Source organism: Phycomyces blakesleeanus (genome assembly GCF_001638985.1).
Source record: "Phycomyces blakesleeanus NRRL 1555(-) unplaced genomic scaffold PHYBLscaffold_29, whole genome shotgun sequence".
Classification (NCBI taxonomy): domain Eukaryota; kingdom Fungi; phylum Mucoromycota; class Mucoromycetes; order Mucorales; family Phycomycetaceae; genus Phycomyces; species Phycomyces blakesleeanus.
In genome coordinates this window covers 315,283-328,774 of record NW_017265162.1, presented here as the reverse complement: position 1 = coordinate 328,774, position 13,492 = coordinate 315,283, and the positions used below count along the sequence as shown (strand labels likewise).

Below are 13,492 nucleotides of genomic sequence, written 5' to 3'. Positions count from 1 at the left end.
CTAGGTTGTTTCCCCCCTCTTTTATTCGGGTTTGGATTGCGAATAATATCTCACATGGCTTTGACTAGTTTGATTTGTACAAGTAACTCTTGGAGATGTTTAGGAGAATACTAGGTTCCGAGGCAAATTGGCTCACGATTGAGTGTCAGACAAGTTTGGTTCCTTACATATTTTTTTTTATTCCATAACTGTTATGTTGACTGTAATATAATACAGCAAAATCCTCGCAACACATTGAGAAAATACTATTTAACAAGGATCTTTGAGGTTAGGATCGCACACATAATGTACCATAGCATAATTTATAGGGCTTGTGATGCCTGATACTGGCATCTATTGTTACAGACAACAGCTGTGAATAAAAGGCAGGGAAATGTTGTTCATTTAGTGATCCACCAAGAAAGACATAATTAACTTCTTTATCTATACCGGAGGCTTCTGTAAATACAGTAGGATTACGAGGGGAGATAAAGGAGGAGGACAATAGCAAAAAGACTTTAATAAAATAGATCTTTATCATTGTTGGTTTTTCCCAGCATCTTTCGTAGCCACTAGAAATGGGGTTCTTTATTATGAAGAAAAGAACGAGCATTCAGACTTTTCAATCAGGGAAGAATATATTGTAATCTTATTTACGATTTTTTTTTGGAGTAGGGTAAAAAATAATGGTAGCAGCAAAAATATCTACCAGATTAAATGATAATAGAGACAATTTGAATAAAGAATCTTTTTTTTAAAAAAAACACACACACAAAATTTAGCTATATTATCGATTATAATTGGTAAAATTAATAAATTATATAATGGGTTTGCGATCAAGGCTCGGCTCGGAATATATCCTTGCCCGGTTATACACTCGAGTGTATTGACATAATGATTGTGTGTGCGTCTGTGTGTTTTGAGTTAAATACTTGAACCAAATCTCGCATCTACATATTTATGAATTGTGTAGGTTTCGCTATATATACATAATTTTTATTATAGTATTCAAATAGTAAATTCAAAGCAATACTTGGTTCGTACAACAGTGAGCGTGTATATGTATATATCAACACGTCAAACATGTAATACTTCATCCTCTCTATCTCTATTTCATGTATATTGCACATGTCTGCTATATTATAAAAAGCCTTTTTTTTTATTAAACGGAATAAGACATTATAATGGTACATCAGTGGTTACATTAAAAAGAAAGTTAATTTAAAATAGAGTATAGATAAACCATTATGATATCTTCTATTCCTTCCTTCTTTAAATATATCATTTTAAAGTTTAATAAGTAAAAAAAGAATTTGGCCTGGATTCCCAAAACCTTCAAAATGGATTTGAAATTTTGTGATCATGTACTCTAATACTTGTTCCAAGAAACAAAGAAATAAGGGATGGTCGATGCTAATTCGGTGCAAAGACAAGTAGCAATAACGTCCATGAAAGCCAAATCACTATAAAACCTTCTCCTCTAGTTTTATTTTTTACTTTATTGCCTTTTCTTTCTCTGTGTGTGTGTGTGTGCATATGGGTGTATGGGTGTATGTGTATAAAATAATAATTTAAACTAAACTAAACTCAAATAAAATAGAATAAAATCAAGCTCCCTCTAAGCTGGTACATCGGTAGGCCAGACCTTCAACGCCTTGTATCCATCAATGATTTCCCTCAATTTGGCCTGGGTCAATGTGGGGACAGTGTAGGAAAAGTTGGTTTCGCGTTCAATCTTTGTGCCATCTACAGACAACGCATTGTTGTACAGCAACTCTTCATCCAGATATGGAGACAGGGGAGTCACACGAATATCGGAAGATTTTAAGAGATCTGCCCAAGGTGCCAAATGTTTTTCGTTGACATCTTCCATTACATAATCCAGATTAAGCTATTAAGATAATTGCAATGACCAAGTAAGTTACCAGAACATTAAGTCTTATATATATAGCCTTTCTTTCTTTTCTTTTTCTTTTTCTTTTTTCCCTACAAAAACACTGACCTTTGCAAAGCTAGATACCACGCTACCATAGTAACCAGTTTGGATACCAAACAAAGAACGTAAATGACGGTTGATAGTTTCTTGATCTACGCATATTTTATACCCAATATATATACACATAAAAGAGAGTCAATACACAACACACACACACAGATACGCACACATGTAAAAACCGCACCTGTGTCTTCCTTGTCGGCAAGGTTAAAGATCGGTACACCTGTTGTTTTGCGAGTCTCATACCATGTAGCCACATGCCAGCATGCTCTGGCCACATCGTCAACATGAACTGTATTGAGTTTCACATCCTTTGACCACAGCAACTTCATTTCCTCATTCAAATGTTGGTATATACGACCGATAATCAGACGAGGCGCTTGATTCAATTAAATCGTACACAAGTTTAGATAGGTGCACAGTTGTATTTTTTGTTGCTATTATTGTTGTTGTTGTATATATTACAGCCATGAACTTGACTTACTTAATCCCAAAAGAGCATCTGGACCATATACTACAACAGGACGCAAGATAACAAGGTTGAGACTATGGGTATAAACATTAGTATACTTATAATTATATTTTACACCCACACCCACACACACAACCACAGCTCCCTTTGAGTATTTGTTTAATTTTTTTCTTTCACTAATCTTCCCAGATCCTCACCCAGGAATCTTTTTCAACTCTTCTTCAGCTTTGTATTTGTTCTTTGCGATGATAGTCCAAGGCTTTATTTTCGACGTTTCTGAAGAAGCAGACTAAAATTGTGATATATAAAGGAGTAAATAAATATATTATTTAAAAGTTTTCACTCTCTCTTTTTCTGATCTTGATCTTGATCTTGATCTGATGACTTACATTATCACTGTCATAAATCTCTGCTGTAGACAGCTCTACAAATACTTTGACTTTTCTTTTGGCAGCTTCTTTTGCGCAATTGACAGAAAGGTGGAAGATTCGTTCTTGATAGACCTTTGTAAAAACCAAATAAATAAATCCAATTATATATATATATATGTGTGTATGAAAGTAAAAGTGAGAGAAAGAATATTATATTACCTCTGCGACTTGAGAGTACTTTGTCTCGCCTGCAAAGTTGAATACATAATCAAAAGAACTACCGTCTTCTCTTTCAAAACAAGTAGCAATGGCAGCTAAAATAAAACAATGTGTAAATATATATATATACATCATGTATACTTTTTTTTTTAAAAAAAAAAACATGCCTGGATGAATCAGATTGCTTTGTTTAAATTCAACTTTTTCAAAGGATGCTTTGTGAGACTCTGACAAATAGGTTGTTTGTGGGAGGGCTTTGTCGACTACACGAATGTAGGATGCCAATCCATTTTGAACGAGATGATGGACAAAGTGACGGCCAATAAAACCAACGCCACCAAGTACAAGCACAGAACAATTAGAGTTACTGACGGTCATTGCTTAATAATTGAAAAAGAATGAAGACAAGGAGAAGAAGAAAATAAATAAATAAATATATGTAGCTCTGTTTGTTTGTTTGTTTGTCTTTTTTTTTTGACAGATGAGTAAAGAAAAATGGTCAAAGTACAAAAGAAGAGGAAGAGAAAGTAGAGCAAGTACTAATAATGCTAATAATAACGATAATAATAAACGGCTAAGCTAAGCTAGGCTGGGCCAGTTAGGTGAGGGGAAGAGGGAGGGAGGAGAAGAGGGGGATGGAGGGAAGTCAAAATGACGCTCTGTGCAAGGGATCTGTGTAACCAAACACGTGCATTCCCTCTCTTCCCCTCTTTCTGTATATATATATATGCTTGTATGTCTTTCTCCTTGTCTTGATTGTACAAGGTAGATAATCAATCTCGTAAAAAAACAAGATCAAAAGAAGATCTATAAACTAGTATGTGATTAAAATTATATAGACACATATTGCATAGTAATTATGTGTGTTTGTGTAATAAGATAGACATTAATGATATATATATATATATATACCATATAAATGATAATGATAATTATAGTGGGATAGAATAGAGTATAGTTTAACATAATATCATTAAATTAAATTAAATATCTTTGATATTTCAGGTTTATTATTCAAGATCCAAAAGTGGTGCCACTAACTTGCAAAGTGTGTTTAAAGTCCCTGCATAGCTTATCAACCTATATAACCATTGTGTGCAAGTGTGAGTGTGAGTGTGAGTGTGAGTGCGAGTGCGAGTGTGAGAAAGTGTATTTATACATATATGTATATGATTATAAGGAAGGAATTAATAGACCACTAAATAATAATAATTATTGAAATGAAGAGAGAAAATAAGGGAGAATATGTTTTCTTAAAAAAAAGGGTAGCCCACTTTCTAGACAGACAATATGGATATTTGTAATAAATTTACCGTTAAACACTGCATACATACATATATGTCCACAATACGGCTCGTGCTTTTTGAGTGTTCAAATCTTACTACCTAAATGAATTACTATTTGATTCCATTTAGTCATTTATTGACATTTTCATATATTCTTTAGTTAATCGATTGACTAGTAGATCAACTGGATATCATATATATATACACATGTATAGTTAAGATAAAATCTACCAAATTTAACTAGGGCAGTCTTGACTAATAAAAAAAGAAGATAGAATTTGAATGCAATGAATTAGTGTGAAAATCTCAATATTCTATTTATCTTTCTTTCTCTCTTTAGAGTATTCTTATTCTTATTATTAGTTGTTTGGAATTAACGAAGTTCTCAAACTGCTGATGAACTTAGCAAGGGCACATGGAGAGCTAAGTAGGGCACATGGAGAATAAAAGTGGGGCACATGGAGAGCTAAAGTGGGGGGGACCACATGGAGAACTAATATGGGGGATCTGCTGTGCTCGGGCCGAGGACAGGACAGCCGATTTTGTGGACTGTCCTGTTCGTCTGATAGAAGACACCAATGGTTAGAAAAGAATGAAAGAATGAAAGAATGAAAGGAAAGGAAAGGAAAGGTGCAACAATGGTCTGATGTGTAATCTGTGTGTATTGAATATGGTTGATTTGAGGAAGCTTCCGTACAAACGGACATGTGGGTTGAGTTTGGACATGATTATTGCCAAAGCAGGCTTAAATCTCCCAAATGTTATTCCCAGCATAAAGAATCATATTCATTTTTCTTTCTTCTCGGTGAGATATGATATCTCTTTAGTTCTAGTCTTTCTTTTTATTTCTAAAATGATTCTTGATAGTCTATCTATTGATATTTACAGCCACACATACATCACACATCACAAGTTGGTTTGATTTGGTTCGACAAAGAAAACACCATTAAAATAAGAAACGGCAATTTTTATTTATATATATTTGTTTAATCTTTCTTGGTTTCTGGCAGATCAACCATAACGTGGAATGCTCCGTTTCTACCACGCTCATCTATTGTCACTCGTTCGTTGCTCGGGATAGGGCGCGAATCGGTTGCTTTGATGATAAGCTGAAGTTTTTCCAGCTTTTGCTTGCGAGCCATTTGACAGAGTTCAAAAGACACTGCCGAAACGCCGCAAAATACGGCAACGGCCCAATTTGCGGCAGTAGGGATTCTCTCTAAATATATTAAGTACCAATACTAGTTTCAGTTCACAATGATTACATAAATGTGCCTATGACCCTATCTATATCTATATTCAAAGGAATATATATATAGTAACTTACGCTTCATCAAGTAACGAACAGCACCAACACCTGTACCAGCACCTATAGAAATGAACACACACACACACACACATATATATATATACAAATATTTATATTTACATTTATAAATGTTTAGGTGACATATAATATAATATAATAAAATAAAATAAAATAAGAAAGTGTCATGAGGATTACCCATTCCGTAAAGCATGGCATTTCGTGCACATGGGATCTTGGGGACATCTTTAAAGTCTTCAAGCTTTACGGTCTGTGTACAAAACAATACAAACCAATACAATAATATAGCACAAAAAGGTATAATTCTTTATTGAGTTATTGTGGAGTGATATCATAAGCAAATCATTGTTATTTTATTTTTATTTTTATTTATTTATTTTTATTTTTATTTTATTTTTACTTTTATTCTATGCAAATAAATGCCCTTTTTCTTCTTCTTTTGTACAAATATACAAAGGTGTATATATACATATGTATGTATGTCTTATTTGTGTATTTGTCTGTATATAGACATGTATGTCTATAGATATATAGTTCTGTATCGTGTGTATCTTGCCTTGAAAGCTTCGGTTACAGTGGCTGTTTCTTCGTTATTCGGCATATTTGTTTGTACGTGTGTTTAGGGCAAAGAAATAATAATATTCTATTACAGTACAAATATCAAAATTCCTACTATCTATTGTTATTTATTTATTTAGAAGGGAAAAAAGGTACGTCACTCCATTACTGAGCACCCAAAAAGCAATGAATCAAGTCACACTAAACTGTACCTGAAATTCGGTGAAAGTGCACACCTATAACACTTGCACTTACACTGTGCACTGTACACTGTGCACTGTACACTGTACACTGTGCACTGTACACTGTACACTGTGTATACATTAATTGAAATATAAAATACAAAGAAATAAAGAATTTAATAATTTTAATAATGATACAAAATAAACAACTGATCAAAACGCTTTTGTGCTTCGTTTCTATTCAAGATAAGCTTCAAACAAAAAAGTGGGTACAGATTGCTATTATTAAAAAAAAACATAGTCTTTGAATGTATTTTGCTGGTGATATTCTCCAGAAAAGAATAAAACATGCTCGCTTGTACAACTAGAGTAAAGTTAACCAAAAACAAGAAGTGTGCAGCAGCAGCGACATTATGCTTATGTCTATAATTAAGAATTAAAAATTATAATTATTATCATTTTTTTTTTGGGATTTTCAACTGCACGAGTCTTAATTAAATTGCAATCATTATTATTTATTATTATTAAAAAAGAAAGAAGGAAAGAAAATAAAAAAAAGGGTAGAGAAAAATAATGATTGGTACTCCAAAGCTTTCATGTCATTTTCATAGTGTCATGGTCACAAGATTTTTATTCCATTAATCGTTTCTTTTCTATTTCAAAAGGGTTTTAAGCTGGCACTTGATGTGTTGGTAACACTTGGAACCTTTCCAAGTATCTATCTATCTTTTATAATTTAAGCGGCAGCAGCAGTATCAATAGAGAAAGAAACAAAAAAAAACAGCAGCAAGAAATAAAAGCAATAATAATCATGCAATAATTTTATATAGATATTTGTGTGTGTGAGTGAGTGAGTATTATAAATAGTATATTTCTTGTGTAAAGATGTCAAACAGTAACAGCAATAAGAAGTAATTATACATTTTAATTAACATTTCTCCAAACGCACCACCCAAAAATAAATTAGAACGGAAAAAAGTAACTTTTTATTATACAAAAAAGAAAAGACACAAACTGTGTGACGTCAACACCAGAAAAATCACATCAGCCACCTTGATCCTTTTTCCTTTTCTCATTTTATGAAAGAAAAAAGTATGAGTGAGAAAAAAAAATTGGAGGGGGGGGAGAATAAAAAGCAGGACAGGACCAGAACAGGGCAAGACAGAAATACAAGACAGGGCTAGGCTAGGCTAAGCTGAGCTGAGTTTAGCAGGACTGAGCTGGGTTGGGCTGGGTTGGGCTGGGCTGGCCAGAGTAAGCCAGCCAGCCAGAGCAGAGCTAGGGCAGAAGCTAGGGTAGGGTAGAGCAGGACAGGGCAGGGCAGGGCAGGGAAGGTTGGATTGATTGTGATAGGACCCCCGCTCAGAAATTTTATTATCTTTTCGTTTCGACAATTACCTTTCCTTGTTTGGCATTATAATGTTCACCACCCGTCTTGCTGTTCGTCCTGCTGTAGCTCCCTTGAGGTAAAGCACGCAATGACGAATCAGCATTAGATAATAACTCAATTCAATTCAATTCAATTCATAATGCAAATTGCAACACGCTTGCACATATACACACATATATTAAAACTGTCTTAAAAAAATAAAATATTTATATTAGCAATGGCATCCAAGCCCGTAACATGGCCACTCTGAGAGAAAGTAAGACAATTTTCCACTGAGAAACTTAAAGCTAATTCCATTACTAGTTCAGCAGCGTCTTCGTTCCGTCCAGAACATTGAAAAGATCACAAAGTCTATGAAGATGATTGCCTCTACCAAGGTTGCCAAGGCTCAGCGTAACATGGATACTGCCCGCGCCTTTGGTGTTGCATCCAACTGTGAGATATTAAATTTTAATTCTAATAATAATAATAATAATAATAATAAAATAAAAATAAAAATAAAAATAAAAATAAATAATAATTGATAATTGATAATTGATAATTTGATTATGTATTGTGATATTGATATAAAAAAATACCCCTTAAAATCAAAATTCAAAACAACAACAACGAAAAAGCTCTTTTCCAGAGTGCCGAGACCAAAGCTACCGATGGAGGCGTTGAATTGATTGTTGCCTCTTCATCTGACCGTGGTCTGTGCGGTGGTATCCATTCTAGTGTCTCCAAGGCCACCCGTCGTGCAGTCGAAGCTAACCCCGAAGGCCGTGTTGTTGTTTTGGGTGACAAGCCCAAAGCACAATTGTCCCGTGCTGTGCGCTCCAACATCACCCTTTCGTTCAACCAGATCGGCAAGGCTGTTCCTACCTTCACCGAGGCCAGTTCAATTGTTGATGTAATCAAGGCTGACGGCATCGAGTTTGACTCTGCCAAGATCGTTTACAACAAGTTCTTGTCTGCCATTTCCTACGAAGCTGATTCAATCACTGTCTACTCTGACAACGCATTCAAGGCCTCGCCCAACTTCGCTGTTTATGAGATCGAAGATGATGTTCTTGCTAACCTCCAGGAGTTCAACTTTGCAAACTCTATCTACTGGGCTATGGTTGAGGGACATGCTGCCGAGATGTCCGCCAAGCGTGCTGCTATGGAGAACGCTACCAAAAACGCCGGAGAGATGATCACAAAGCTCACCATGACCTACAACCGTGGTCGCCAGGCTGTCATTACCAACGAATTGAGTAAGTTTTGTGTTTTGTGTGTGTATAGTATGTTTAATATTAATTTCTTGGTTTTCTATTATTACTATTATTATTTTTTGTAGTTGATATTATTACTGGTGCATCTGCTCTTTAGATATTATTTGTGTAATTATGATAATTAATTTAAGAAAATAAAAAGTAAAAGTAAAAAATAAAAATAAAAAAAAATAAAAGTAGTAAAGATTCGGCTCTTTACCATTTCAGATCAATGACAGCAGTAGTAATAATAGTTTTGTAAAGATTATTTTGGAGTCAAAATTCAAAATTATGATTTTTTTGTACTTTGAGAAGTGTTTGTGTGTGTGTATATCGTGCGTGCATGGTTGTATAGGAAGGACAGGATGTCAATCAAGAAACTATTTTTGGTCCTTCTTTGCCACGCGATTCAACGTAAATGAGATTGAGGGTAGGAAACAGGAGAGCCAGTGTAGAGAAATCGAGTGATATTTTTGGCTAACAGGCGATTAAAGTTGGTTGGTTGACTGGTTAGTTGTATATTTGTATATTTGTGTATTTGTGTATTTGTGTATTTGTGTATTTGTGTGTGCATATTTTTTTGTTGGATTTTTTTATGGGTGAGTGTGTGAGTGTGTGTTTCTTGATTGTCGTGTGGTTCGACATGTGTGCGCACGAGCCTAGTTCCGCTTGGGTTATATTTGTGTTATATATTAAAGAGGGTTGGCTGTTGTTTGTTGCGGAGTGATCGTCACCAGAAAAATAAAACCACATCACAACAGGCATTTTGTAATTCATTAGACTTAAGTGTTTGCCACATGTAAATAAAGTAAAGTAAAATAAAATAAGAAATATAGATCATTAAAAAAAAATAACAAAAATATTAAAAATCAAAAATAAGAATTTTGGCTTGTATGAGAAACTCGCCCATGTGAAAGCCAAAAATGTCACGCAATTGTTTCTCTGTATATAGTTTTTTTTTGCTTCTATTTTCTTCTTTAATAATAACATTTTTTTAATATGTAAAAATATCTATGGTAACAGTAGTCATAGTAACAGTAGTCATAGTAACAGTAGTTATACTAATAGTAGTCATGGTAACAGTAGTCATAGCAATAGTAACCATGATAACAAAAGTGAATTAAATGAATAAACGTATGTGTTCTGTATAATATTATCACATAATCTCCCTTTTTCTTTTTCTTTTTCTTTTTCTTTTTCTTTTTCTCCCTCTCTCTCTCTCTCTCTTTTGTAGATAGAACTTCCGAATTAGCTTGTCTTCCGATGAAATTATATGGAATTCGGACTGTGATTCGGTAAGGCACTTTCTTTTTTCTTTTTTCTTTTTTCTTTTTTTCTTTTATTAAATGTCGAACCACAATAGCACCAAAAAGCAAATAGTATAAATTGACCGTTTGAAATTCGAACCTCTTTCCAGAAAAAATCTTCTTTAGTTTCGCTTCCAAGACGACCAACAACATAAAAACCATTTCACCTCTTCTCTATTTTCTTAAACAATCCAATGGACCCTACCAAAGAAACACCTACTTCCCCAATCTTCACCGTCTCTCCTCTTTATCCTCTTTACCCTTCTTCCAACATGACTATCAACTCACCTAGTCCACTTCTCACCGACTCTCCTTACGCTTGGATGAGCCACTGTGATACTGCTACTACTAATAATACTACTACTACTACTGGTAGTATTCCTTTCACCTGGATGTCCCAACACCAACTCGACTCTCCTTCAATGTCTTCTTCTACTGGTGTTCGTACACCAGATCTTCCTACGTGCGACACAAACTACGACAATCCCGATTCTTTCCTCGCCCACACCACAGTTTCGCCCCTGTGGCAACCCTCAACTGTGTCTGACGACGCCATTCATGCGACATTTTACTCCGACCAAAAACATTACCATCACCACCACCACGAACAACACCAGCACCAGCAACAGCTCAACTGGTCCTCTTACGCCCAAGACCCCCTCTATGATTCTTATTGTCTTTCAAACTCCAGCTTGCTTCATCTTCCTTTCCAGGAATCCTTTGACCCAGCTGCTTATGAAGCCTTAGTTGTACCCTCAGAGGTATGCATATAGATATTAGTAATAATAATATTATTATTATTACTATTATTAATATTAATCACTAATCTTTTTTTTTAAAAAAAAATTGTTTATACTATTAGGTCTTTCCCTATCCTGCCTCTGTCAGCCCAGAGATGCCCACTGAATGGCAATCACCCGAGAGCCTTGTGGCTTCTCCCTCGCCCGAGATGGAATTCGAGTCCTCCTGCTATCCTGTAGAGAGCAAACTTGCCTCTGCCTCGGCCCTATTTGGCCATCTGTCACGAGCAGAACTTATTGAGCGTGTAGTCCAACTCGAAAAGGAAAGACAGTCCAGACAGCCTCTTGGTAAGATATTCATTCATTTGATATATAGATAATACTTTTTATGTATGTCTTTTATCTTGACTTATTCTAATAAATCACATATTCTTTATTACTATCATTATTATAGTCCAAGAAGAGAAATCCTATGTCTGTCGTTGGGCCAACTGTGGAATTCATTTGTCCAAGTTGAATCAGCTGATTACTCACATTAAAGAGAACCACGTTGGCAGTGGCAAGGTAAAATTAGTTTTTATTATTATTTAATACACAGATCAACAGCCCACAAGTATTATTATGAATTATTGTCTCATCCAATTGTTTCTTCTTCATTTAATATTTTTTTAGCCTGCCTATCATTGCGAGTGGTCTGATTGTCCTCGTAACCAGAAGCCCTTTATGAAGCGTCACAAGATGCACAACCACATGCGTACCCATACTGGCGAAAGACCCTTTGTCTGCACTGTTCAAGGTAAATAAAAAAATAAAAAATAAAATGAAAATTAAAATTAAAAATAAAAATAAAATTAAAAATAAAATTAAAATTAAAATTAAAATTAAAATTAAAATTAAAATTAAAATTAAAATTTAGTATTATGCTTACAATTATTATTATATTCATCATACTAATAACAACAATTACATTAGGTTGCGACAAGCGTTTCTCTCGCCCAGATTCCCTCAACACTCACATTAAGACTCACTCTAATGTACGACCCTATGCCTGCCCTGTCCGTGGCTGTGGAAAAGCTTATTTCCACTCGAGATCTCTTCGTAAGCACGGAAAGTCGCACGAAACTCCCATGGTCGCCCGGAAGCCATTAGGCTCTCTCCCGAAGCGTGCCAACAACCAGGTCCAGAAAACTGCCCGGAGGAGATATGCTATGCCTCGCCATGTACCTGACCTTAGAGCAATTGTCGCTCCTCGTGCCTGGCCCAATACTGCCCAAGTCTCCTCAACTTCCTCTTCTTCGGCCTATGTATTTTCTGATTACTGTTAATATGTTTCACCCCTTCAACATCACCGCATCCTCGTCATCCCTTCAAGACCTTTTCTCTTTATATCACTTCCCTATATTTCTTTTATCTCACTATGCCAGTTTCATTTCCTTTTCCTCTCTCTCTCACACACACTTTTCCACACTTATATATTCAATCTGTTTCTGTTCTTTCACACATTCACGAAACCAACACTCACATATACACTCACACTTACATAATTCACGACCTATACACAACCCTCCCTCAATCCATATACTCACGCACCATTCACTCCTTTACATTTTCATTTTTGTCTTTCTTGTGTACGCTCATTCTCATCAGTATATTTTATCCTTTTTCTTTTACTATAGATCTTCTTTTCTTTTTTTTTCCCTCCATTCCTCACATATCCCAATATCTCACTCTCTCATTTATGTATGATTTTCTTTTTTCTCTTTATATTTTTATCCTTATTGTATTTTTTGATTTATTGCCTTGTACATATACTGTGAATTATAGATCCTTTTTCTCCATTGTTCTTTCCTGTCTTTCTTTTTCTGTTTCAATTTCTGTTTCAATATTATCATATTTGTATCCTTATTTGTTTTCTTCCTCTTTTCCTTTTTTGGTCATCGTGTTTGTTTATTGCAACTCAGATGATCGATTGGACACGTCAGCCAGATTTGTAGATGGTTTTCCTTATAACTCCACACACACACACACACACACATACTCCACACTCAATACATAAAATAATATATTTTTTATTATTATTTAATTTTTGGAAAAATACATAAAACTGCGTCTTTTTTTTTTTTTAATTTTTTTTTCTCCGTTGACTTTTCTTATTTTCCCTACTCTTTCCAACCCTTTAGAATTATATTATATATTTATATTAAATAATATTATTGTTTTTTTTTTAATATTTTTAATATTTAATATAATTTAATATAATAATAATAAAAATAAGAATAAGAATGCTTCCAAGAACTCTATTTAGACGTGCGATTCCAAATGCACGCCATTTGATTCCATTCACTAGATTGACTCATAGTGCTTCTGTTCAAAGAGCTGCCGAAATTGTAGCTCCCGCAGCAGGTAAAGAAATATGAAAAAAAAACAAAT

The 13,492-nt window shown here is 34.6% G+C and overlaps 4 protein-coding genes across 4 annotated transcripts; 2 read left to right on the top strand and 2 right to left on the bottom strand.

Moving 5' to 3' along the window:
* Positions 1–1,437: 1,437 nt before the first annotated feature.
* Positions 1,438–3,601, bottom strand: PHYBLDRAFT_136829 (hypothetical protein). The gene is made up of 8 exons (XM_018429814.1): positions 3,205–3,601; positions 3,038–3,132; positions 2,837–2,950; positions 2,645–2,736; positions 2,460–2,521; positions 2,160–2,354; positions 1,982–2,067; positions 1,438–1,870 (listed from the first exon to the last, which is right to left on the bottom strand). The coding sequence occupies exons 1-8, from the start codon at positions 3,413–3,415 to the stop codon at positions 1,598–1,600; spliced, it is 1,128 nt and encodes a 375-aa protein (XP_018285537.1). The 5' UTR covers positions 3,416–3,601; the 3' UTR covers positions 1,438–1,597.
* Positions 3,602–5,309: 1,708 nt separating this feature from the next.
* PHYBLDRAFT_151404 (hypothetical protein) lies at positions 5,310–6,251 on the bottom strand (the record flags this gene model as incomplete). Its single annotated transcript, XM_018432679.1, has 4 exons — positions 5,310–5,542; positions 5,651–5,692; positions 5,828–5,900; positions 6,225–6,251. 4 exons carry the CDS (start codon positions 6,249–6,251, stop codon positions 5,310–5,312), a joined length of 375 nt encoding a protein of 124 aa, XP_018285536.1.
* Positions 6,252–8,017: 1,766 nt separating this feature from the next.
* Positions 8,018–9,217, top strand: ATP3 (ATP synthase F1 subcomplex gamma subunit ATP3; the record flags this gene model as incomplete). The annotated part of the gene is made up of 4 exons (XM_018437974.1): positions 8,018–8,036; positions 8,084–8,215; positions 8,398–9,018; positions 9,102–9,217. 4 exons carry the CDS (start codon positions 8,018–8,020, stop codon positions 9,131–9,133), a joined length of 804 nt encoding a protein of 267 aa, XP_018285535.1. The 3' UTR covers positions 9,134–9,217.
* A 1,299-nt stretch (positions 9,218–10,516) lies between these two features.
* PHYBLDRAFT_183524 (C2H2-type zinc finger transcription factor) lies at positions 10,517–13,152 on the top strand (the record flags this gene model as incomplete). Its single annotated transcript, XM_018438787.1, has 5 exons — positions 10,517–11,083; positions 11,185–11,410; positions 11,517–11,626; positions 11,735–11,858; positions 12,035–13,152. 5 exons carry the CDS (start codon positions 10,517–10,519, stop codon positions 12,385–12,387), a joined length of 1,380 nt encoding a protein of 459 aa, XP_018285534.1. The 3' UTR covers positions 12,388–13,152.
* Positions 13,153–13,492: the final 340 nt, after the last annotated feature.